Here is a 24842-nt window from a genome sequence, read left to right as displayed (position 1 = left end):
GAAGAAATAAGCCATGTTGCAACTGTCCCCACTCTCCCCTACTGATAACCAGGAGGCAATAGTGAAACCAAGGTACATGTTCATAAACTGTACCATATTGCACACACACACACACACACACACACACACACAAACACACAGAGGTGTGTGTGCGTGTGTGTGTGCGTGTGCGTGTGTGTGTGCGTGTGCGTGTGCGTGTGTGTGTGTGTGTGTGTGTATGTATGAACAGCATGGCCAACATCGCGGTTCAGCGGATCAAACGGGAGTTTAAAGAGGTCCTGAAAAGCGAAGAGGTGCGTTTAACACCGACACACATGTGTGCGTTTCACATGACAGCTGTCAATCATGCCTCATGTCTCACACATGTGCATTTAGTCATGTGAGATGATGCGCGGATCAGCTGTGCACAACACACATGCAGCTGATCCGGACCGAACCCAATGCAGCTGTGATTTGGCTCGAGCATCGAGATAATGCAGTTTAATGTGTGTTTGATTTGTCAGGTGGCCGGTTCGGGGAAATATTATGAAGTGTTTGTCCTGTCCAGGCCGAACCGCATTGCTAAACGAGTCCAAACGCGCTGAGCCAAATCACATCACAGCTATGGGCTCTAAATGTGCTTATTTATTCGTTTAGAGAGCGCTATTTGTGTTGATACAGTGATTTGATATTAATTCCTGTGTGTTTATTATATTTTTAATAAAGGCCTGTGTGTGAATATGATTAGCCGCGTGCTAACCGAAGGCCAGCTAGCTGCATAAACACACACGTTTAGTCGAAAAACATCACATTTGGTATTAAAACAATATTTTTAACCTCACGGGAGTTAATTTTTATGTTAATGGATGTGGACTGTCTGGTTTTTAAACTTTTGTGGTAGTTTTACCGAGGTTGTGGTCTGTTAGCATCGTATAGCATTGACAGAATCACGACGGAGATAGAAATTAAGGATTATTTTTATGATTTTACGAACACGCGTTTTAATTCAAATCCCCTGGTTAATGTTTATACTGTTAATAACGCGTGTGATAATGTACTAACTAATGTATGTAACGAGTGTTGTGTGAAACTTTTAACAGCTAAACTTCAGCACCAATTGATTGAATGCACGTCTAAATCTCAGATTCTTCTTTAAATACTCATTAAACTTAATTTATATGTCTGCTATTGTTTATAACATAATGTAGTAAGCTGTGAGTGTGACTTTGCTTAGTTGTCACAGCTGTCACCCACAAATAAAGTGTCAAAAATACCATAGTATTACCATGGTACCAAAAAATCATATAAAATCATGTTTTGTTTCGTTTTTTTTTTCAAGTACAATGGAGTATAATATAAATTCCATGGTATGTGATCTTTCATTCAATGATTTATGATTGTTTGTTTGTTTGTTTGTTTGTTTGTTTGTTTGTTTGTTTGCAAGAGTTGGTAGTTTTAGCTTTTGCGTTTTGGATTTGTTGGGTTTGAAATTTAGGTTCTGTTGCAAAGTTTGTGCTTTAGATTTTGGATTTGGTTTGGTTTTTCCATTTAAACAATAAACTTTAACTTTGAATTTTAAGTTTTCAACCTTAGAAACCCAAGCCAGACTTTTTTTTAAGACATTTTCTGCTCTCGTTTTGGCTCAGAAATCTGTGGAATGGTAGCCTAGAATCTAGACGCGCCCCTAGCGGCAGCAAATTACATTTGCTTCTAAGGTCAGTCTAGTTACTCTCAATTCACTTAAATTTCCGAAAAATCCAAGATGTACCGGGCCAATCACGAGTCGGTGGGCGGGCTTAACATGATGACGTCTGACCTGCGACCATAAATTCAGTCAGACATGAATTCCTGGTTCCGTGAATTAAGCGTGGAAAACTGAACAGTATTTATATATTTTTTTACTTTTGATACACACCCACGTCCATGTGTCCTGAGCAGGAGCTCGTTACATCTGAACGCGCTGTGGTGTAGAATACGCAAACACCGGAAGCGATCTGTGGCGTGTATACGACACTCATTGTTTACACAGCACAAGAGATTGTGGATATAGCGGCTATTCAAAATGGTAATTACTTGCGCTTGTCCTGGTTGTTCAAACCCATTTAAAGCTGAAAAAGATTACGTTTGCTTGCGCAAACTCATCCTGGACTTTTTTTTACATATTTCCCCTTTCGGTGTTTGCGTATACTACATCAAAGCGCGTTCACATGTGACGAGTCGAATCATAGATATGCTAAACTCGTGCTCATGACAGATGGACGTGGGTGTGTATCTTAGGACATCAGTGTATCGTCACGAGCCGCAGGGTGTAATTTGGATTTGTCTGTGCATGTTTTTGTTTACTTTTAAAGGTTTAGTGCCCATCTATGTCTATTATTTAGCTGACAGACTGCACAGTGCACTGATTTTTGTTAAAAATCTTCGTCGCTCTGACTACGTCACCCGACCGACTACGTCTCTGATTGGTTGTAGCGCTATCCTATTGCGTGGCGAGGAGTTTGAAAGACAACCGTTTATCCCACCCCTCCGGTTGAGCCCTGTCTATGGAGAGTGCCCAGACCCTACATTTATGTGGGTCTGGCTTGCCAGGCTAGTGGAATGGGTTTAAAAATATAAAATATGTCATTGACTAATTGTTCTGATGTTTTGTTTTTATAGACGAGTAAAAACCAAATCAAGGTGGATTTAGTGGATGAGAATTTCACAGAATTGAAAGGGGAGATCGCAGGACCGCCAGACACACCTTATGAAGGTAGAAAATGAATACTTATTTAACTCAGACCTGGAATACCATTTCTTTTTGCAAAGATGTCTGCAATACACTCTTAAAAATAAATGTTCCAAAAGGGTGTTTTTGCATTAATGCCATAGAATTTCTATTTTTGGTTTCCCAGAGAACCTTTCAGTGAACAGTTCTGAAAAGAACCATTTTGAAGAACAAGATTTAAAGAACCTTTTTTGACTATAAATAACTTTTTTCTGCATTTGAAAGGATCCATGGCTGTTCAAGGTTCTTCATGGAACCATCGATCCCAATAAAGAACCTTTATTTTTGAGAGTGTATGTAATGCATCCTTTTTGAAGATTTAATTTTCAGACCGTCTGCAATATGCCAATGGGCAGAACTGAGAAGATGCACTGATAAAGTGCTTTTCTTTAACCGGTTGCTAAATTGTATTTTGCATTATATTTATGAAAAATACATATTTGTCCCAATGAGAGTGTGGTTATTCTGGCATGAAAGTTATAAACAAACTTTCTTCAGCAATGTTAATGGAATGTTACCTCAAAGTTATCTGGTCTTTAATAATGTTCGCAAAACTTTAGCAGAATAACATTATTTATATGTCGTTAGTAGAACATTTTTAACAAAATATTTTAGTTAGACATATATTTAATGTTGTTTGAAATGTTGCTACTCATTCAAAGAACATTCAAAAGTAACATTCTCATAGTGTTTGTAAAATGATCAAATGTAACGTTCCAAGGGAATTTTTTGTTTAAAACAGTTAAAAACATAAAGAAATACAATGTTATAATTTAATGGCAGTGTTAGCAAAATGTTTTTTGTTATGTTGTGGATTTGATATATTGCTTTGATTTTGGCTCCACTTTTGCACGTTTTTTTTTTACGTCTTTTCTTGTTTTGTAGGTGGCAGATATCAGCTAGAAATTAAAATTCCAGAGACATATCCATTTAATCCGCCAAAGGTGAGTAGACGATGATGTTCCTCAGATAGAGGGTGATCTTCTGGGTTAAAATACTGGCTAGTCTAGTTGAACTGGGTTTGTTGTTACAGCCTTTTGCTCAGAACATGTGGTGACATTTGTGATATTATGGTACTGTAGACTGTTTGTTCAAACAAATATACACAGGAGCTTTAGTAGATGTTCAGCAGCCTAAGACAAAACAAGATTTATTTCACAACATCTCGTAGAAAAGCTTTCTATATGATGTACAATACAGACTTTATATATTATAAAATCTATTTACGTAGTATATGAAAACTTTATATATTATGTACATTACCCTTGAGGACAGTATTATTTTACTATCATTGATATAATGGTATAGTTTTTGTTAATATTTTGAGTGAGGTTTTATTTGTATATTTTCTGTTTTAGTTGCATTTTAGTTTTGGTCATTTTTATAAATGAAACACGTCTCTATATATTACTTTTTATTTATTAATTTGACCTTAGTTTTAGTTATCTTAGCTGGTCAAAATAAACTTAATAACTTGAAAAATGTGGCTTTGTTTTTTGTTGTGTGTTTTTGTTTTTACTTTTTTATTGTTTTTTCTGTGTCTGTATAATTTTTAATATGTGTTATGTTTTATTTATTAATTCTACCCCCGGTTTCATAGACAAAGCCTAAACCTAGTCCCAGACTAAAATGTAAGTCTGAGCTGTTTCAACTGAAACAATCTTAAAATATGTCATATTCATTGTTTTATCTCAAGATGCACACCAGCAATCTTTAATCTAAGGCATATTCGTAAAAGACTATTGAAATGTCCTAATTTATCTACGGCCTAATCCTGGTTTAACCTAAACCCTGTCTGTGAAACCAGGCCCTAGTCTATTTAGTGTTAGTTATTTTAGTGCATGAAGTTAAACTGAATGAAAATGAGAAATGTTCACTTGGCAACTAGCGGAAATAAAACAAGTTTCTTTGTATTTAACTTTATTACAGTTAATGTTAACTATAATAACCCTGCTTCAGGTGACACCAATGTGTTTGCACAGAAATCACAATTTTTTTAAAACAAGATATATCAACCATTCATCTTAACTTGTTCCTGGAATCATTTTGTACTCACATTGTGACTCCCTAAATTAAAACTGAATCAGATTGTAAGATTCACCTCTATTTTTAACTGATGTGTCTTTTAAATGTTTTTCAGGTTCGGTTTATAACGAAGATCTGGCATCCCAACATCAGCTCAGTAACAGGTGCCATTTGTTTGGACATCCTGAAGGACCAGTGGTAAGATCTCACTGAATGCAAAGTAGAGATGTGAACAACAGCGAGCGCTGGAACTGAAGCTGTGTGTGTTTCAGGGCGGCGGCGATGACCCTCCGAACAGTTTTACTGTCGCTACAGGCCCTTCTGGCCGCCGCTGAACCAGATGATCCACAGGACGCAGTAGTTGCCAATCAGGTAGATGTTCTGGAAATGGGCAGCAAAAAGTGGTTCTAAAAAGTCTTAAATGTGACCCTGGACCACAAAACCAGTCATAAGGTTAAATTGTACAAAACTGAGATGTATACATCATATGAAAGCTCAATAAATAAGCTTTCTATTGATGTATAGTTTGTAAGGATAGGACAATATAGGACAATAATCTGGAATCTGAGGGTGCAAAAAAATCTTTAAAGTTGTCCAAATTAAGTTCTTAAGTTCTTAACAATGCATTTTACTAATCAAAAATTACATTTTGATATATTTACAGTAGGAATTTCACAAAAAATCTTCATGGAACATGAATGATTTTTGGCATAAAAGAAAAATCAAAAATTTTAACCCATGCAATGTATTTTTGGCTATTGCTACAAATATACCCCAGCGACTTAAGACTGGTTTTGTAGTCCAGGGTCACAAATGGTGTAACAAATGTCTTAGTTATCAGTTTAGGAGGACAGAAAAAACTGAAATTGTGATACACCTTAATGTGATCATTAAACTTCAAAAACTTCATTTTTTAATTACTATCAAGCAAGGATGCATTACATTGATCAAAAGTGACAGTAAAGACATACACGATGTTGCAAAAGATTTCTGTTTCAAATAAATGCTGTTCATTTAAACATTTACTCATCTGTGAATCCTGAAAAATAAAATATATCAGTTTCCACAGAAATATTCGTCAGCACGACTGTTTTTACATTGATAATAATCAGAAATGTTTCTTAAATCAGCATATTAGTATGTTTTCTGAAGGATCATGTGACACTTAAGACTGGAGTAATGATCCTGAAATATCAGCTTTGATCACAGAAATCAATTACATTTCAACATACATTAACATAGAAAATGGCTGTTTTGAATTGTAATAATTTTTCACAATTTTCACTGTATTTTTGATCAAACAAATGCAGCCTTGGAGAGCAGAAGAGACTTCTTTCAAAAACATGTACATGTATATACTATCATAGTTTCACATGTATGACTGACATGGCAAACATACAATTCAGAAAGTGATCTACTAGAAAAAGAGGTACCTACTATAATAAAAATTACTTGTTAATATATAACATGTTTTGAATCTGAAGTGGTCATGTTTTCAACATTCTTTATTTCCTGTCCGGCAGTATAAACAGAACCCAGAGATGTTCAAACAGACGGCTCGACTCTGGTCACATGTTTACGCAGGAGCTCCTGTCTCCAGCCCAGACTACACACGCAAAATAGACAAGCTCTGCGCCATGGGCTTTGATAAAGTGAGTAAATACACACACATTTACATCATCACACACAACACCGTTCAAAAGTTTGGGGTCAGTGCATTTTTATTGTTTCTATTTTTTAAGAAATTAATACTTTTATTAACCAAGGATGTATTAAGGTAATAATTAAAAGTTTATTAAAAGTTAATAATAAATTTACATTGTTATAAAATATTTATATTTTGAATAAACACTGTATGTTTTAAACTTACAAGAATCCTGGGAAAAAAATCACAGGTTCCAAAAAATATTTGGTAGCACAACAGTTGATCATTCTAATAATAAATCAGCATATTAGAATGATTTCTGAAGGATCATGTGACACTTAAGACTGGAGTAACAGCTGATAAAAATTCAGCTTTTCATCACAGGAATAAATTCTATTTTAAAGTATGGTAAAATAAAAAAACATTATTTTATATTGTAAAAACATTTTGCAATATTACAGTTTTTTTCTGTATTTTTAATCAAATAAATGCAGCCTTGATGAGCAGAAGATACTTTTTTAAAGACTATTACAAGTCTTACTGACCCCAAACTTTTGAACGGTAGTGTATATGGAAGCTTGTTTTATTTATCAGACAGTTTGAGCTTTTTTTCGTACAGTTTTTAATTTAAAGCTTACAACCTGTACTTTGTTTCTCGGAATTGTAAAAAATAAATGCAGAAATGCCAATAAACAGTCTGAATTGTAAGCTATAAATTGTGAATTCTAAACTCGCAATCGCAAAAATACGATGGCGTTTTAGTGCCACATTAAAAATGTAAAAATCTAAGATTACAAGATTAACGTTGAAAATAAAGTCGAAATGTTTGGAGAAATTAAGCCGTAGAAATTAAAGTTGAAATATTTGAGAGTATAGCCTATATTGTGCGAACAAAGGTTCAGATTGAGAGCACCAGGAGAAGTTTCCAGGCCAAACAAAAAGTCAGAACTGCAAGATGTAAACTCAGAATTCTGAGAAAAAAGTCTGAATTGTGAGAGAAAAGTTCACAATTACAGGGCTCTACCCTTGCGGGTTTTTTAAGGAGCACTTGCACTTGTTGCGCCGGTTTCACACTGCACGCGTAAGCAGGACGTAGGCAGCGCATATCTTTTTCGGTGCCCATGTTAACAGATTAGAGCATTCACACCACACACAGAGGCAGGAGCAGAGCAGAAGTGCCAGCGCATTGTTTTTGATCAAAATTGACCAAATTTCACCATAAAATCATGCATCACAATCATGGGTTAAAAGGCTCACCAGCACAAAATAATGTTAACACAATCACGTTAGCAAAGTTTGTACTATTTTCTGCTTCTTTTGATCAATACAAGAATCAATAAATAATTAAATATAGTCTACTGTCATTAAAATGTTACTATAAAACATATTTTAAAATACAGAAACAAAATCATTTTTTAAAGTGAAGATTCTGAAAGCATTGAAACTCGGGGGCACCATAGAAGTCCATTATATGGAGGGAAATCCTGACATGTTTTCCTCAAAAAACATCATTTCTTTACGACTGAAGAAAGAAAGACATGAACATCTCGGATGACATGTACATGAAAGTGAACTACTCCTTTAAATCTACAACATAAAAAAAGAATCAACTACACGAAAACACATCACTGCCAGAAGTTACTGCCCAAACTTTTTTAAGATTATTTTTTATCTTGTAAACTACCTATATACATGCTGTATATAGGTAGTTTACAAGATAAAAAGTCATCTTAAAAAAGTTAATAAATGCCTCTAGTTTTAAGTTTTCAGTGTGAAACCTTAAGGTGAAAAGGTGAGGCAAACAATGGCAGATAATTGCCAAATGCAGATGAGCAAAGCTTGTCACATCAGACCCAAAAAGACTTGAGGCTGTAAAGGTGCTTCAACTATGTACTGAATACTTATGCAATCTACTTATTTCAGTTTTATTTTTAATAAATTTGTAAAATTTGCAAATCTGGTTTTTGCTTTGTCATTATTATGGTGTATGGAGTGTAAACTGATGTGGGGAAAAACTAATTTAAAGCAGTTTAACATAATGCTGCAACAAAACAAAAAGTGGAAAAAATTGAAGGGGTATGAATACTTTTGCAAGGCACCGTATTTGTCCAAAAAGCAAATGCATATTTCTTTATGTGTGCTGCGATTTTCTAATAGTAATTGTGATGCAGCTTATGATTTTGCTATGTCAAATGATGTTTGTGTAGCGGGTTTTTGCTCTACTCAGAATCTCTAACATGTGGAACGTTTCTTCTCCTCAGAACGCTGTAATAGTGGCGTTGTCGTCGAAATCCTGGGACGTGGAGACGGCGACGGAACTGTTGCTTAGCAACTGAGTCCAACCTGAGGGGCCAAAGCACCTTATCTGACACAATCCCACCCCGAAATCTCCTTCACCTCCTCCTCAGTCCAAACTACCATCATCTTTCTGTTTCTCTCTTTCTTTATCTATCTTCTACCATTCCTCCGTTCAGAATAGTTCATCCCAAACTGAATATGCCATCATCTTTATGTTGTTCTTGACTATATTTCTCCAGCAGGAGACTCCACCCACTTTCCTTGTATAATACAGATTGGTATGGAAGCTTGATTCCACCATGAATAAAAAACTAATAAATTCAGACTTTGTTTCTTGCAGTTCTGTAAACAAAAGTCAGAATTGCGAGATATAAACTCAGAATTATTTTTTCCTTTGCAATTCTGAGTTTAGATCTAACCATTTTTAGTTTATGTCTTACAGTTTCTTGTGATTTAGAGAAAAAAGTCAGAATAAATGCTTTTCTTACTTTGATTTTTTTTTTCTTGTTTCCAGTCAAAATATCAAAAAATTCTTAAATGAAGAAGTATTTTCTAGACAAGTAAAAAAAAATTTTTTCTTGTTTTCAGAAAAAACAAGTCAAAATTAAGTGAGTTTTTGCTTAGAACAAGCAAATCTTCTTTCAAATCTTCTCTCAAAAATCTTATTTCAAACAGAAAACAAGATTATTTATTTTTTACCCCATTGGCAGATTGTTTCAAGCTAAAACATGCTTAATTTTTTTTTTTTTTTCTTCTAAAAACATGCAAATTTTTACTCATCTAGAAAATCCTTTTTGATTTAAAAATGTTTAGATATTTTGGATGGAAACAAGATAAAAAAAATCTAAGTAAGAAAAGCATTTTTGCAGTGAATAAACTAAGAATTGTGAGAAAAAAGTGAAAAAATGTCATATAAAAATGACCTTTTTTTAAATTCTGTAGAGGATGCAGGCTTCCATATGTTTGGAACAACATAAGAGTGAGTAAAATTGACATTTTCATTCATTTTGGGCTGAACTGACCATTTTTCTTCTCTATCTCTTTCTCTTTTCTTCTGTTTACTTATTTTGATTTGGATGTGCCTTTTTTTCTCTCTCTTGAATTCATCATTATTTTCATCATTACACTGCAAAAAAAAAAATGCTTTTCTTACTAAAAGTATCTAAACATTCTTAAATCAAGAAGAATTTCTCTAAACAAGTATTAAAAAAAATTATTTTCTTACCCCATTGGCAGAATATTTTCCTTGTTCTAAGCAAAAACTCACTTAATCTGGACTTTTTTCTTTTTTAGTAGTCTAGAAAATAATTCTCGATTTAAGAGTTTTTTAGATATTTTAGCTGGAAACAAGACAAAAAATCTAAGTAAGAAAATCATTTTTTGCAGTGTATCATCTCCCTCAGTCTGACTCTAGCCCCGCCCCCTCATGCACACGCCCAATCAGCACTGCGGTCTTTCTCCCTCCTGCACAATCATTGGCCCTTTTATCTGGAAAACACTTGGGTTCCATTTTTAAAAGATTGTCAAACTGACCGTCAAATGGTTCCTTCACTCATAGATGTTAATCTCTAACAGTCGAGACTGGAAAAAATCTCACACACACGCAAATATACGAAAGACGAGAGTTCATCTGTAAATAAAGCTATTAAAGTCTGTATAAATTAAAGCAATGTGGCAATGCCTTTATTTATTATTGCTTTGTGGAATAGTGAAATAAACACCAGTTTCATGGCTGAGCATGTGATGTTTGAATGATCTGTATTTTGCATTGACTGCGGGTTCTGGGAGCGCAGAAACATTCATAAACAATCTTTCTCTCCGAGCATATAATAATGTAGATAGATATCGGTGTGAGATATATTTACAGAGAGAGAGAAAGTCTTATTAGAACTAAAGAAACTATAGTGCAAAAGTCAAATATGCAAATATTTAACTATAAGAGCAGTAACACTTGATCAACAGTTAAATATGTATCGAGACTACTAGTAAAAAAAAAATGCTTGTTTTGCATTTAATTTTACATTATAGTAGTATCAGCATGTAACTTTATTATTAGACTTAAAGTTAAGTTTTTGATACTTTGTGACTTTGATACTGTCTTAGCAAGGGTATATTTGTAGCAAAAGCCAAAAAAAACATTGTATGGGTCAAAATTATTGATTTTTCTTTAATGCCAAAAATCATTAGAATTTTAAGTAAAGATCATGTTCCATGAAAATATTTAATAAATTTCCTACTGTAAATATATCAAAGCTTAATTTGTATTAATATGCATTATTAAGATCTTCATTTGGACAACTTTAAAGGCAATTTTCTCAATATTTAGATTTTTTTTTTTTTTTTTTTTGGCACCCTCGGGTTCAAGATCTTCAAATAGTTGTGTCTTGGCAAATATTAGGTCCATATATTTATATATCAATGGAAAGCTTATTTATTCAGCTTGATGATAAAAATAGACCCTTATGACAGTTTTTTTTTTTTTTTTTGGTGGTCCAGGGTCACATTTATAAAAATATATAAATCCGAGTTCCCTTAGTCAAAAGTAACTATTGATCAGTTTATAAAATTTTACAGTAAAAAGTATTTAATGTATATTAAGTAATATTATATTAATACAATTATATATTAATACTTTTTTGTATAACAGGTTTTCACCATACAGTGGAAAATAATTTAAAACAATTTTCACTCAGAAATGGCTAGTCATTTTCACGAATAATTATGAAGAAACAAAGTAGCACATTGAATTAAACGTGAAATTCTCAAGTAGAAACACTGAAATAGCATTTTCTTTTTTCTTTTTGCATTAACATTTTTTTTACCATTAAAAAACATACATTTTACAGTAAAGTAAGCCAAAAACTAAATTAAAGCATTAAAAACGAGGATTTTATGTGTCTAATATTTATAATGTAAGATGAACAATTGTTTACATTCACTAAAATCATAAGTAAAATTTTATTGGACACCATTTGCCAGTTTATATACATAATATTATATTACAGTAGTAATTATCATATTTATTTGTTTATGTCGTGGAACCATTTGAAGTGATATTCAGTGCTGAGTAGATTATAAATTATAATCCATTACTGATTCCATTGCATTACAAAATTTGTAGTTAGTACGTAATCCATTACATTAGACATTTTAATGATAGTCAGTAAATTAGATTACTTTTGATTTAAAAGGATAATCTTGTACCATATCGATATAAAAACAAAAATCTATTTAAAAACAAAGAGAAAGGAAAATATATTCCAGTCATTTTTATTAACAACATGAAGTGCGTTAAAAATCACATTACATCAAAGTTTCCCAAACTGGTGTTTGTGATTTTAACGAAAGCTAATATTTAAAATAAATTAAATTATACCTATTTACCTGCATGTCATGTGGCAATGGAAATAATGTCATCATGTAATCAATAAAAAAAATTGTAGTCTGATTATGAGTATTTTAAAATGTAATATAATCTAATTTTTGGAATATGATTATATAATCTATGAAAATGAAAAAAAAAACTCCAATAATTCAATGTTCAATAATACAAATATCCTAGTTCTAGAATAAATGTAAACATGCGAAAAATATTCTCACCCACTAAAAAATACAGATACAGTATTCCTCAAAATGAATTAAAAAACTGAAATTCAATGCAAACCTGCGATAATTAAATATGTTAAATAATACAAATATCCTTTATGTATTTAATCCCATTTTATTAACCGATGTCTTTGCTGCCGACCTTCTATGATCCAATTCATCCATAATAATAAGCAAAAACTACTCAATATAATCTTTTTTTATTGCTGAAGAGTTGACATTTGTTCTTCTGTGGTCTACTGTACAGACGTCAATTTACTTTTCTCTAAGTCTGAGGCTTTTGCTGTGAAAAGGCTTTTACATTTGACAAAAATAGAACTTTTTACATTAAAAACAAACAAGCAAGCCCTGCTCAGATTTGCAAAGTAACGCAAAAGTAACGTAACGCATTACCTTCCATTAGTTACTTTTTTAGCGAGTAACTCAATGTTGTAATGCATTACTTTTAAAAGCAACTTTCCCCAACACTGTCTACATGTAGTAGGTTACTACCCAGCACTGGTTACATTACAAGTACCACAGTATTACCCTCTTTTTTTCGGACACACTAATGTGTTTTTGGCAGTTTTAGTGAGTGTGTTTGTGTTGTTCTGGTCAGCTCCTGTCCTCTGGTTCCAGTCCAGACTGATCAGGCCTCTCAGGTTTCCGTCCGTTTTGTCGTGTTTCTGTAGGCTAGATGCGTATCTTCGTGCTGAAAGGACGGATAAACTCAGTCACCTGATCATATGATCCTTTATTCAGATCTCTCGGCGGGATTAACACGCGCTTTTAACATCTAAAACTCGACCCGGTGCCAAAAGCGCAAAAGACAAATGACCCAGATTGCATTTCGCTCCCCGTGTCACTTCAGGACACGATATAATGATAAAGGTGTCATTTCCGTCTCCATCCCCGCATCATCTCCGTTACCTGCCCGCGAGCCCACCTGTTGCGCGCATGATGGACAGCTGAATAGCGGCGCATCTGGTTACCCGACGCGCAACGCGACACCCGGAGCTCCAGTGTCCAAAACGCTTGCGCGTAACGGGGCAGAACAGAGCGGAATTGTCGGTGAGCTGGATGAAGATCCTCGCTGTCCTGTATGAGGCGGATGATCTGCGTTTGGAGCGATGGAGAGGACGCGGCGCTGGATGGAGATGCTCTTCTTCTCTGCGTTATTGCTGGTTGAAGGTGAGACGCGCATATTCATATTAATATTTTAACCAGATTGTACATTAATATTCATTCCAGCCAGGTTTGGTGCTGGTGAACCGATGTGGTTGAGAATTACGCAATAGGATTTTGCCTTTTTTTCCTAAGAACGTTCTCTAAACGTTTTCTGAACGTTCGAAAAAATTTTTTTTTTTTTTTATTATGCGAACGTTAAATGAACATTCCATTTTGTTGTGTATGGGATTGTTACTTTTGAATGTTTTCCGAACGTTCTAAAACAAGTCCAACTAAAATGTTCTTAATAATTAAATGAACGTTCTATTAATGTTACTGGAAGAGCCTTTGTTCATAACTTTGAGAGAATGTTTGCACATTTATGTTAAATGTATGTTGTAAACAGTGGAGCTCAGTGAAATGTATATTTTTAGAATGGATCATATTTTTAGTTATAACTACACTTTTTAAAAATGCAAACACATAAAACTTACATTATAACAAAAATGCATTGAACCAAGATTTACATAGAAATGAGTAACTGAACAGAAACATTAAAAACAAGTAAAAATAAATGAATATGAATATATAATTAAAGTAGAATTTAACTTTTCACTTTTTGTAATTTTATCACATATGACCAAATATAGAAAACAAATCTGACTAATTTAACATTTAAACACATAAAAATGAGCATCAATTAATTTTAGAAAATAACACGTCATTCTATTTCTTTACATCCATACCTTTCATATATATATACATATGTGTTTGTTTCACTATATTGTGACTATTTCTCACACACACACACACACAGTTACAACCTTCATATACGAAAAATATATTTAAAAATGTATTCCAGGAAAAAAAGACAAATTACAGTTACCTGAATGATCCACAGCTGTGTTTTTTTTTTTTTTTTTTTTTTTTTTAGTGATAGTTGTTCACGAGTCACTTTTTTGTCCTGAACAGTTAAACTGTTCTTCAGCAAAATCCTACAGCTCCCACAAATTCTTTTTTTTTTTTCTTTTTTTTTTTTTACATTTTTGTTTAGATTTGAACCCTTTCCAGCAATGACTGTATGATTTTGAGATCCATCTTTTCACCCTGAGGACAACTGAGGGACTCATATGCAACTATTACAGAAGGTTCAAACACTCACTGATGCTCCAGAAGGAAAAGTTGGAAAGTCATTGTTGGAAAAGGGTTCAAATACACAAAAGAATTTGTGGGATCTGAAGGATTTTTCTGAAGAACAGCAGACAGTTTAACTGTTCAGGACAAACAAGGGACTCATGAACAACTATCACCAAACAAAAAAAACACAGCTGTGGATCATTCAGGTAACAACACACTATTAAGAAACTTTTGAACAGGGTCATTTTTATAAATTCAACTATATGTAAACATCTTTTATGTGAATATATATTATTCAGGTCAGCACTATATAAAAAATAACATGCATTTTGTATGGTCCCTTTGCAGATTCTGCAAGGTGTATGTAACATTTTGTCTTCGATTGTATAAATTAATATTATATGTAATATTGTTTTTTTGCAATGTTGTAAAGTCATTCCTTGCTATATTTTAATCAAATGTGCTATATGATCACTTGCCTTAAAGACAAACAAGTAAAGGTTTTCTTTAACTGTGACAAGTGTGAATATATTTTCTTTGATTGAAATATGGAGGCATGCTTTAAATATTTAGTTTGTTTGTTTGTTTGTTTGTTTGTTTGTTTTAAATACCTGTGCTGATCATGGAGGGATTTCTAATGTGTGTGTATATTTGTGTTGTGTGTGTTCAGCGGCTCATTGCGCTCAGGGTCGATTCGCACACAAGCTCTTGAACGATCTGATGGAGAATTACTCCAGTGCTCTTCGACCGGTGGACGACACGGACAAATCCCTCAACGTCACGCTGCAGGTCACGCTGTCTCAGATCAAAGACATGGTCAGTTCACACACACACACACACACACACACACACTGTCTGTAGTGTTATATGATGTTACTGAAGGTCAGCTGAGCAGAGACACTCAGACTGCTGTTAATATTAGATGCCGACAAGAGACACTGAGACAGAAAGAGAGAGTGAGAGAGAGAGAGAGAGAGAGAGAGAGAGAGAGAGAGAGAGGATATATCGCATGTATGAAGTCATGGTTCTTAGTGTAACTCACACAATCCTGTTACTAGGGGTGACAACAAACCAATAAATTCATAAATGAGAAAGTGAAAGTAAATTCTTACCTGTTTGTGAGGACCAAATAAGTGTGTGTGTGTGTGTGTGTGTGTGTGTGTGTGTGTGTGTGTGTGTGTGTGTGTGTGTGTGTGTGTGTGTGTGTGTGTGTGTGTGTGTGTGTGTGCACCTGGTACTCATCACGTTGTGGGGACCAAATGTCCCCATAAGGATAGGAATACCAGTAGATTTTGACCTTGTGGGGACATTTCTCAGATCCCCATGAGGAAACAGGCTTATAAATCATGCACAATGAGTTTTTTTGATGAAGTAAAAGTATGTACAATCTCCTGTGAGGGCTAGGTTTAGGTGTAGTGTAGGTGTAGGGCGATAGAAAGTACGGTTTGTACAGTATAAAAACCATTACGCCTATGGAATGTCCCCATAAAACATGTAAACCCAACATGTGTGTGTGTGTGTGTGTGTGTGTGTGTGTGTGTGTGTGTGTGTGTGTGTGTGTGTGTGTGTGTGTGTGTGTGTGTGTGTGTGTGTGTTTGTTAAAAAGTCACAATAATGTGAAACAAACATATATGTATATATGTGAAAGGTATGGATGTAGAGAAGCAAAGAATAATGTGTGCACGTTTTATTCTCTTAGATGACTTAATGCACATTTTTTTGTTCAAATGTTGAATTAGCCAAATTTTCTTTGGTCAAATGTAAAATAATTATAAAAAGTGATTTACTTTATTTACTTCAATGTTTCTGTGCAATTATTACCACTTGTATGTGAATCTTGTTTTCATGCATTTTTGCTGTAATGTAAGTTTTATGTGTTTGCCTTCTTAAAAAAGTGTAGTTACGAAAATGATCCTGTGCTGAAAGGCCATTTTTAACACAAAATTCTACTTCACATTTCTACTTAAGAACTTTAAAAAATAATTTAATAAAGCAAGCAGCATTTAAGAGTTTTAACCAATTAAGTGCCACCCGCTGTTTTTAAGCATAGATGTGACAGTGCACTCCAAATTTTAAAACAAGCTGCAGATTATTGCAGAAGTGCAATCATTTCAAAATATGAAAGTATCAAAAAGTTCTAGAATTTTAAATTTACTGTTAAGATAATTGACCTTTTTTATATAAAATAAATATGTTACAAAATATTTACATAACTATTTTAAATTGAGGTGAGATTTTATTTAGGGCATTATACCGTAAACAGCCACCGGGTGCATCCAAACTCCATAAAATGTTTTTTAAGCATTTTTCTGTCACAAATGTCTACATTTCTCTGTCAATATTACTTCTATCACAAAATAACCACCAAATATTGAATATAGAATATAGACTCAGACCTTTTCCGACAATACATATTTTGTCAAGATTATAAGAAGTTTTGATTCTAAAAGACCTTAATACATTTTGTAATATGACACCTGACTGTGCTTAAAGATTTTAAAGTACCATTTTCATTTTCATCCACTTTATTATAACTTTATTTTCTTTCTTTTTTTTCAATTCAAAGTTAATTGACAGCAAGTTGGCAAACACCTGAAGGCTTGTCAGCTCTTTATTGTAAGATCGTATGACAAATAATATAACAGAAATTAAATGTATTAGTTTTATTTTTCATTTGAATTTCAAAGTGTGAAGTCTTACATCACATCTCACCCAGATGTGAATATAGAAATTCAACATCACCATCTGTGTGTTTGCAGGATGAGAGGAACCAGGTGTTAATCGCATATCTTTGGATCAGACAGACGTGGCACGACGCTCATTTGAAGTGGAATACAGAGGAGTACGACGGTCTGGAGGTGATTCGCATTCCCAGCAGTCTGGTGTGGAGACCGGATCTGGTGCTGTATAACAAGTACGCCCGTACGTTCACACACACACCGCTTTATCTGTCCTGGTTGTTCATCCATTGACCGCTCTCTACAGCTTCTATGAGGAATGATGAGTAAATTCAATTCCCTCTCGTTGTGTTCTGGATCAGGGCGGATGATGATTTCTCCGGGCCGGTGGACACTAATGTGGTTCTGCAGTATAACGGCGAGATCACGTGGGACGCTCCGGCCATCACTAAGAGCTCCTGTGTGGTGGACGTTTCCTACTTTCCCTTCGACAGCCAGCAGTGCAACCTCACCTTCGGCTCATGGACTTACAATGGAAATCAGGTGATTACACCTTTTATACTTTTTTTAAATTCAAATCTCTTGAGCAATAATCATGCGATTAAAGTACTAAGACCAACAAAAAGGGCTGTTAATGTTGACATAGATGAATGATGTAAATGATGTAGACCAGGGCTGCCCAATCCTGTTCCTGGAGATCTACCCTGCTCCAACACAGCTGAATTATTGTGATGTTTTTATCAACCGTTTGGACTCTAATTCTGACGGCACCCATTTACTGCAAAGGCATCTTGGGAGAGCAAGTGATGGAATGACTCATTTTTTTAAATCTAATGAAGAAACAAACTCATCTACGTCTTGGTTGGCCCAAGAATGAGACATTTTCAATTTTGGGGCGAACTCTTATTTAAAGCTTTTACACATTTTGAGATATTGGCACAAAATTTGGTGGAAGTCATCGTCAGTGTGTCCTGTGGGTGCCTACAAAGTTTGAAGACAGCACCACCTAGTGTTCAGAAGATATAGTCTAGTCTAGTTTGTTGCTAATTTTACCCAAGAATCTTCCAATTAGACAGGCAGACTGACAGCCAACTGCTTTTTAGCAGTGAGTTAATCAGAAGTAGTCAAGACTATCTGTTATCTAACCCATCCATTGACCTCCTCCAGGTGGACATCACCATGGGGATGGACAGCGGAGACCTGTCGGACTTCGTGGAGAACGTTGAGTGGGAATGTCACGGGATGCCGGCCACTAAGAACGTGATCATGTACGGCTGCTGTTCGGATCCGTATCCCGACATCACCTACACGCTCCTGCTGCAGAGACGCAGCTCCTTCTACATCTTTAACCTGCTGCTGCCATGTTTCCTCATCTCCTTCCTCGCACCTCTGGGCTTCTATCTGCCGGCCGACTCGGGCGAGAAGGTCTCTCTGGGTGTGACGGTTCTGCTGGCTCTCACTGTCTTCCAGATGATGGTGGCGGAGAGCATGCCTCCTTCTGAGAGCGTTCCTCTGATCGGTGAGTCTCTCAACTAGTGTGTGTGTGTGTGTGTGTGTGTGTGTGTGTGTGTGAATAGAGAATCAGCTGATCTGGGCTGGACATTTTGGGATCTGAAATTAATGGTTATATTCATCAATGGTGCGTTAAATTGATAAAAAGTGACAGTTGAAATGTTACAAAAGATTTCTATTATAAATGCTGTTCTTTTGAACTTCATTTTCATTTGTGAATCCTGAAAAATAAAATGTATGACGGTTTCCACAAAAATATTGGCCAGCACAAGTGTTTTAAACAATGATCAGAAATGTTTCTTAAGCAGAAAATCAGCATATTAGAATGATTTCTGAAGGATCATGTGACATTTAAGACTGGTGACATTAAATTCAGTTTGATCACAAAAATAAATTACTTTTTAACAGATATACACATAGAAAACAGCTATTTTAAATTACAATAATATTTTAAAATGGTACTATATTTTTTGTTTAATTAAATGCAGCCATGGTGAGGAGAAGAGACTACTTTCAGAAACATTTAAAAATCATAGTAACCCTAAATGTTTGAATAGTAGTGCATGAAAATCTGTATTAAGTTTATATATTTTATTATATTTAATAAATTAACTCTTGTGGATAAGGTTTGAATAACACTTCATTTATTCTGAATTCACAAGTTATATTATGTTTTTTCATTCCTGTTGTTGTAATTCCGATTTAGCTTCCTATGTTTTGATTCCAATTAAATTCAAAATTTAAATTTTGTGATGCAACTATATTTAACATTACTTTAATAATTGATATATAATAAGAATTATGAAACAAATATATTCTATATACTATATAAATATATTTAATATTAACAGGTTGTCTGCGGGTCCTTAAAGTCTTAAAATGCCTTAAATTCAGATTCACTTAAATATTTTTGGTCAGAACAAAGATTCCCCTCCCCCAAACATTTCTTGTTTGTAAATTCATTCATTAATCTAATAACATTATTTATCCCACTTGTAATTTTGCAGTGTAAATTATTTAATCTGCCTATAACAGCCCTATAGAATTTATTGTTGAATTGTAATCATTCGAAATCAAATTTCCATTACAGGTTTGGGTCTTAAATGTCATATAAGGTGTTTTTTAAAAGGTCTTAAAAATTCTTAAATGTCACTTGTTCGTATCTGTTGAATTATTCATATCTTGAATTCTCTACTATTCTATTCTGACAACATATAGCAATAAAAGAGATTGATGTAAAGCTCTATCTCTGTCAGGTAAATACTACGTAGCGACGATGACTATGATCACAGCATCCACTGCTTTGACCATCTTCATCATGAACATTCATTTCTGTGGAGCCGATGCCAAACCGGTGCCGTACTGGGCCAAAGTCCTCATCATCGACTACATGTCTAAGATCTTCTTCGTCTATGAGGTTGGCGAGAGCTGCACATCACCGTTCGGACAAATGGAGGAATCGGAATCCTTCCATGGTCTGAACCAGCATCAGAACCACAACCAGAAACTCCGTCCCAAAGAGAAACCAAAAGCTACTACGCCCCCCTGTTGCCCTGATGATGACAAATCGGCCGCCTTCACGCTGACCTTTGACCCATGCGTTTACTGCGGTTGCCGTAACACCGGTGGAATCCTCGGTTGTGATCCGAAGCTGGTCCGGAATGTCGAATATATCACCAACTGCTTCCGCGAGCAAAAGGCCACGTGCCTGAAAGTGGCCGAATGGAAGAAGGTGGCCAAGGTCATGGACCGAATCTTCATGTGGATATTTTTCATCATGGTTTTCCTCATGAGTATCCTCATCATCGGAAAAGCACCTTGAACTGATTGCTGTGACAGTCAGGTGAGAGACTAGAGCATAGGCGCCATATTTATTTGGACTATTTGACATTTTCAAGTTTGACAGCCCAATTTTGTCTACTTTTTCCAACATTGTAAAAAACAATTATTTTCTTCCTCAGTTTTTCTGTCTTGTTTTCCAGTGTTTATATATCTAAACATTCTTAAATTTAAAGTTTAAAAATAACGTTTTTTTGCTTAAAACAAGAACAAATATCAGCCAGATGGTGTCAGAAAACGTAATTCTGACGCAATTGGCTGCTACTTTTGGTTCTGTTTAAATCATAAATATGTCTAATTTTGATCATTTTTTTAGAAAATTAGGTTTAATATCTTAAGTTGTTTTAATAGAGGAATTTGTTCAAAGAAATTGTTCAACGGAAAATGAATATTTGCTGAAAGTGTGTTTATTCTGTCACTGTCTCACAAAATGGATCCTCTTCAGTGAATGGGTGCCGTCAGAATGAGAGTCCAAACAGCTGATAAAAACATCACAATAATCCACACCACTCCAGTCCATCAGTAAACATTTTAAGAAGACCAAAGCTGAAACAAATACATCAAGACAATTTCAACTAAAATCCAATAATAATTTATAATGCCCAATAAATCACTTCCTCCAGTGAAAAAGTGGTCTAGTCTGAATAAGGAGAGAAATCTGCACAGATCAAGCACTGTTTTTAAGCCAAAACAGTCCAAAAAAGAGACAACAGGAGATGGACTTTTTTTTTTTTTTTATGATGGATTTGATTCTTACAAACACAGTTCTGTGGCTTCATGAGATGTTAATTGATGGGCTGCAGTCGGATGGATTACTTAAATATTTGGGTGAACTATTTTGGGTAAACAATTTTTAGATATTTGTAATGAAAACAAGACAAAAACAAGACAGATTCTGCTGTATTATGCATCTTGCTGGAGCCTCTGTGTGTGTAAGATAATCTGAGTATTAATAATGCAGACTATTGCCTCTCAATGAGCACATCAATTATGTCAGTCTTTCTGATAAGAGATGCGCTTTTCTTCATTAGAAGGTTGTGACCCGTCTTCATTACAGGAGTCTTACTCGCACACGTATAAATGAGGACAAACTAGATTTAGACTGGTTTTACCTGTATGAGAAACTAATGATCATTCTCAGCATTATACTGTCTTATTCACTTCCCAGAAGACCATGTGTGACCAATGTGAGTGTGGGAATGTTTCATGTTGTTGGCTTATCATGTTTATCATCACATTAATACTTTTAGGACATTATACTCTCTCTATTCATTCAGGGATATTAATTCATGCATTTTATATGTTTTATTCTTCTCTTGCTGTATTTCAGTATCAAAAGATTGGACATTGAAGTTGTTCATTGCAAAAAATATCAGATCCATCTCCGGATGCCAGATCATGTCAGAATATATCTGTTTTGTCTGGTAACAGAACAACTAGTGAGTAGTCTTATACCCAAAACCCATTAACAGCATGTCTTGTCTGGAACCCAAAACTGTATTAACAGTCTTATCTTAGCCAAGACGTTGACTAAGCAAAGCCAGTGAAGAGGAGACAAATTCATGTGATAAAAGGAGTTTATTGAATAGTCTTAGTTGCATATGTTTCAATACTCAAACTTCATCTGATGAACTTGAATCCGACATGTGTTATTATACCACAAACAGCAATAAAACAATACTGCTGCACAACTACATCCTGTGGTGTTAAACAACCTTAAAAAGAAACACAATCTCTTATGTCTTAGTGTGAAGATAAATAACCATTAAAACAATGGAAAAATAATATTAAAACTTAATGATATATTATAAATGACTAGTCAATTAATGGTTTAAATGATTATTAACTGATTAATTAAAGTGATAAATTATTATGAATGAATGAATGAATGAATGAATGAATGAATATAAAAAAGAAAGTAAAACACAACAAATGTGGTTCCATTTGAGGATCCTCAGATTCTTCATTCCCCCTCTTAATCATATGAAACCGTTTGATTACAGACTGATTAAATGCAAGCAAACTTCCATAATCATCATCAAAAACATACTTTGAAAAGTTATGGTGATACCGTACTCTTCCCTTCTACACGTTCAAAAGAACAGGTCACCTCTGTCAAACCGCGTACCAGCGTCAGTTAAGAATAATAATTTGGCACAATTGGAATTTCCAAAAATAATTGTGAAAACTTTCTAAGATTACTTGAAGATTAGTGGAGTATATTTTACCAGAAAATACTATTTTAGTTTTTCTACTTAAAAAAATCATGTTTCATTCAATATTGTTGCTGTTTTGTAATTATTTTGTGAAATTTTACTAGCAATTTTTGAGCAAATGTCCTTCAGCTTTAAGATTGAATCCCACGTTTAAATGTATATATCACTCTTGAAACTTTGCAGAGTGTACATCCAGTAGCGATATAAATTGTAAATGCCATTGCATCTTTTGCACTGAAACCACTGACACATGCTTTTGTGTTTAATGACACATCTGATTTTTAGATTAAAGAATTTCAATTATAAAAAAAACCCTGATAACTAGAAAACCTAAACCTCTTTTAATTCTCAGAATCCACTTTTGAAAAAATAAATAAAGGCAAACTGGTCTGTAATAAGTAAAGATTGTAATGCTGTTTTTAGAGTTGTTAAATCATCTTGAAAATTTTAATTTATTAAACTTTATTTGCAGTTGATATGTTTCAGTTGCTGATGTAAGCTGTAGAAATTGTGGGGAAATGTGGGGAATTTAAATGTGGGGAAAAAAGTTGTTACTGAAAGATAACTGTAATGTGTGAAATAAAACGATTTATAATTGAAATAAAATAATTATTTATTTGGCTGAGCAATCAAAATAAACCAGATTAGGTTAGATGAACATGCACTTTGGTAACTGAACAGTAAGCTTACCGTACTTTCATTAAGTTATTCCAACTAGGCCTAAACTTGATCAGTTCAAATAACTGAATTAGAAGGTAATTACAACTACTATAACTCAGAAAGTTAAGTAAACTAAAACATTTTTACAGTGTACTCTTGTGCATTTTGTTTCAACAAACCAGATATATCAGATTGATCAGAAATCAGATTTTTCATTACATCTAGAGGATATAGCACGTTTGTTTAGGAGGTTTAGGATGTATTTCCAGGGTTTTCCTCATAATACAACATATGAAATCATTATTGCATATACTCTGCATGGGAACTATCTCAAACAACTTGAGCCAAACGTACAGATAAACATAAAATAATATAGAATTTGACACTGAATCAGAATAACTGTGTTTTACGGCCCTAATCTTCCTCTGAATGCTGCTAGCACTGTTGTTGCTATTGTCAGTGCTGTTCCTGCTTCTGCTTCTGTTGCTCCTGTTACTCCTGCTACCACTGCGCCTCCTCCTGCGGCTACTATTCCTCCTGCTACTACTCCTGCTCCTATTGCTGTTAGCACATTTTTCCCTATAACTTTAATGTTTTGTCTAAAAGCTTCCTGATTGATCTTTTTCTGGGCTTCTTTATACTGCTCATTAGTGTAGTGTCCTTCATTCTCCTTTACCATATTTTTAATCTTCTCCAGTAGTTTTGGGACTTGAGAGCTGTTCTGCTTTGTCTCATTATGGAATAAGTGAACTCTGTCACCACACAAATGAACAAGAGCCATGAGATCTTTACTTTTTTTGATATAGTCATCTAATGATTTATCTGTCAGATGATCAGCATGAGTGAACAGAACGATGGTGTATCGAGCAGCATCTTCTCCAAAGTTCTTCTCAATCCAATTCACTGTGTTTTTCTCCTCCTCTGTGAATCTCACATCCAGTCTGATGAGCAGTAGAAACGCATGAGGACCAGGAACAGACAAATCGATGCACCTTCCGATCTCAGCCTTCAGTTTTTCTTCTGGCATTTCAGTATCAGACAGGCCTGGAGTGTCGATGATTTTGACCATCTGGTCACCAATCTTCACTTCTCCTCTCTCACAGGTTTTAGTAACCGACTCTGGTGAACGAGCTTTCTTAAAATGCTCTTTACCCAGTATAGTGTTTCCAGATGAACTCTTTCCTGCTCCAGTTTTTCCCACTAGAATAATCCTCAGATCTAGAAAAAGGGAGAAGAATATATTATATTTACCCATCATTTACAAACAAACAAATAAAATTAAAATAATTTATCAGATAATATGATTTGGTTAACATGACATCCTATTAATTAAT

At 34.5% G+C, this 24842-nt stretch overlaps 3 protein-coding genes across 4 annotated transcripts; 2 read left to right on the top strand and 1 right to left on the bottom strand.

Moving 5' to 3' along the window:
- The first annotated feature begins 149 nt into the window (after nt 1-149).
- On the top strand, nt 150-9425 carry ube2ka (ubiquitin-conjugating enzyme E2Ka (UBC1 homolog, yeast)). Of its 2 annotated transcripts, none has more exons than XM_073820415.1 (7): nt 150-293; nt 2638-2731; nt 3632-3690; nt 4887-4969; nt 5044-5143; nt 6295-6423; nt 8678-9425. In XM_073820415.1, the coding sequence occupies exons 1-7, from the start codon at nt 222-224 to the stop codon at nt 8750-8752; spliced, it is 612 nt and encodes a 203-aa protein (XP_073676516.1). In that variant the 5' UTR covers nt 150-221; the 3' UTR covers nt 8753-9425. The 2 variants fall into 2 exon arrangements, with proteins under 2 accessions (XP_073676516.1, XP_073676515.1); XM_073820414.1 differs by lacking the exon at nt 150-293 and adding an exon at nt 1308-1346.
- A 4004-nt stretch (nt 9426-13429) lies between these two features.
- LOC141288839 (neuronal acetylcholine receptor subunit alpha-9-II) lies at nt 13430-20691 on the top strand. The gene is made up of 6 exons (XM_073821009.1): nt 13430-13490; nt 15274-15419; nt 17363-17517; nt 17644-17824; nt 18449-18800; nt 20050-20691. Exons 1-6 carry the CDS (start codon nt 13430-13432, stop codon nt 20613-20615), a joined length of 1461 nt encoding a protein of 486 aa, XP_073677110.1. The 3' UTR covers nt 20616-20691.
- A 3223-nt stretch (nt 20692-23914) lies between these two features.
- LOC141288156 (GTPase IMAP family member 9-like) lies at nt 23915-24842 on the bottom strand. The gene has a single exon (XM_073820257.1). It carries the CDS (start codon nt 24764-24766, stop codon nt 23915-23917), a length of 852 nt encoding a protein of 283 aa, XP_073676358.1. The 5' UTR covers nt 24767-24842.

This window comes from Garra rufa, chromosome 16, assembly GCF_049309525.1.
Source record: "Garra rufa chromosome 16, GarRuf1.0, whole genome shotgun sequence".
NCBI lineage: Eukaryota > Metazoa > Chordata > Actinopteri > Cypriniformes > Cyprinidae > Garra > Garra rufa.
This window is presented reverse-complemented; position numbering and strand designations above follow the sequence as displayed.

Bases quoted from the DNA above. Each gene is read 5' to 3' on its own strand.
- ube2ka (XM_073820415.1), top strand. From the start codon at position 222: ATGAACAGCATGGCCAACATCGCGGTTCAGCGGATCAAACGGGAGTTT. The intron at 294-2,637 runs GTGCGTTTAACA...TTGTTTTTATAG, and splicing joins AGGTCCTGAAAAGCGAAGAG to ACGAGTAAAAACCAAATCAA. The intron at 6,424-8,677 runs GTGAGTAAATAC...TCTTCTCCTCAG, and splicing joins GCGCCATGGGCTTTGATAAA to AACGCTGTAATAGTGGCGTT.
- LOC141288839 (XM_073821009.1), top strand. From the start codon at position 13,430: ATGGAGAGGACGCGGCGCTGGATGGAGATGCTCTTCTTCTCTGCGTTA. The intron at 13,491-15,273 runs GTGAGACGCGCA...GTGTGTGTTCAG, and splicing joins TGCGTTATTGCTGGTTGAAG to CGGCTCATTGCGCTCAGGGT. The intron at 17,825-18,448 runs GTGATTACACCT...GACCTCCTCCAG, and splicing joins GGACTTACAATGGAAATCAG to GTGGACATCACCATGGGGAT.
- LOC141288156 (XM_073820257.1), bottom strand. From the start codon at position 24,766: ATGATGGGTAAATATAATATATTCTTCTCCCTTTTTCTAGATCTGAGG.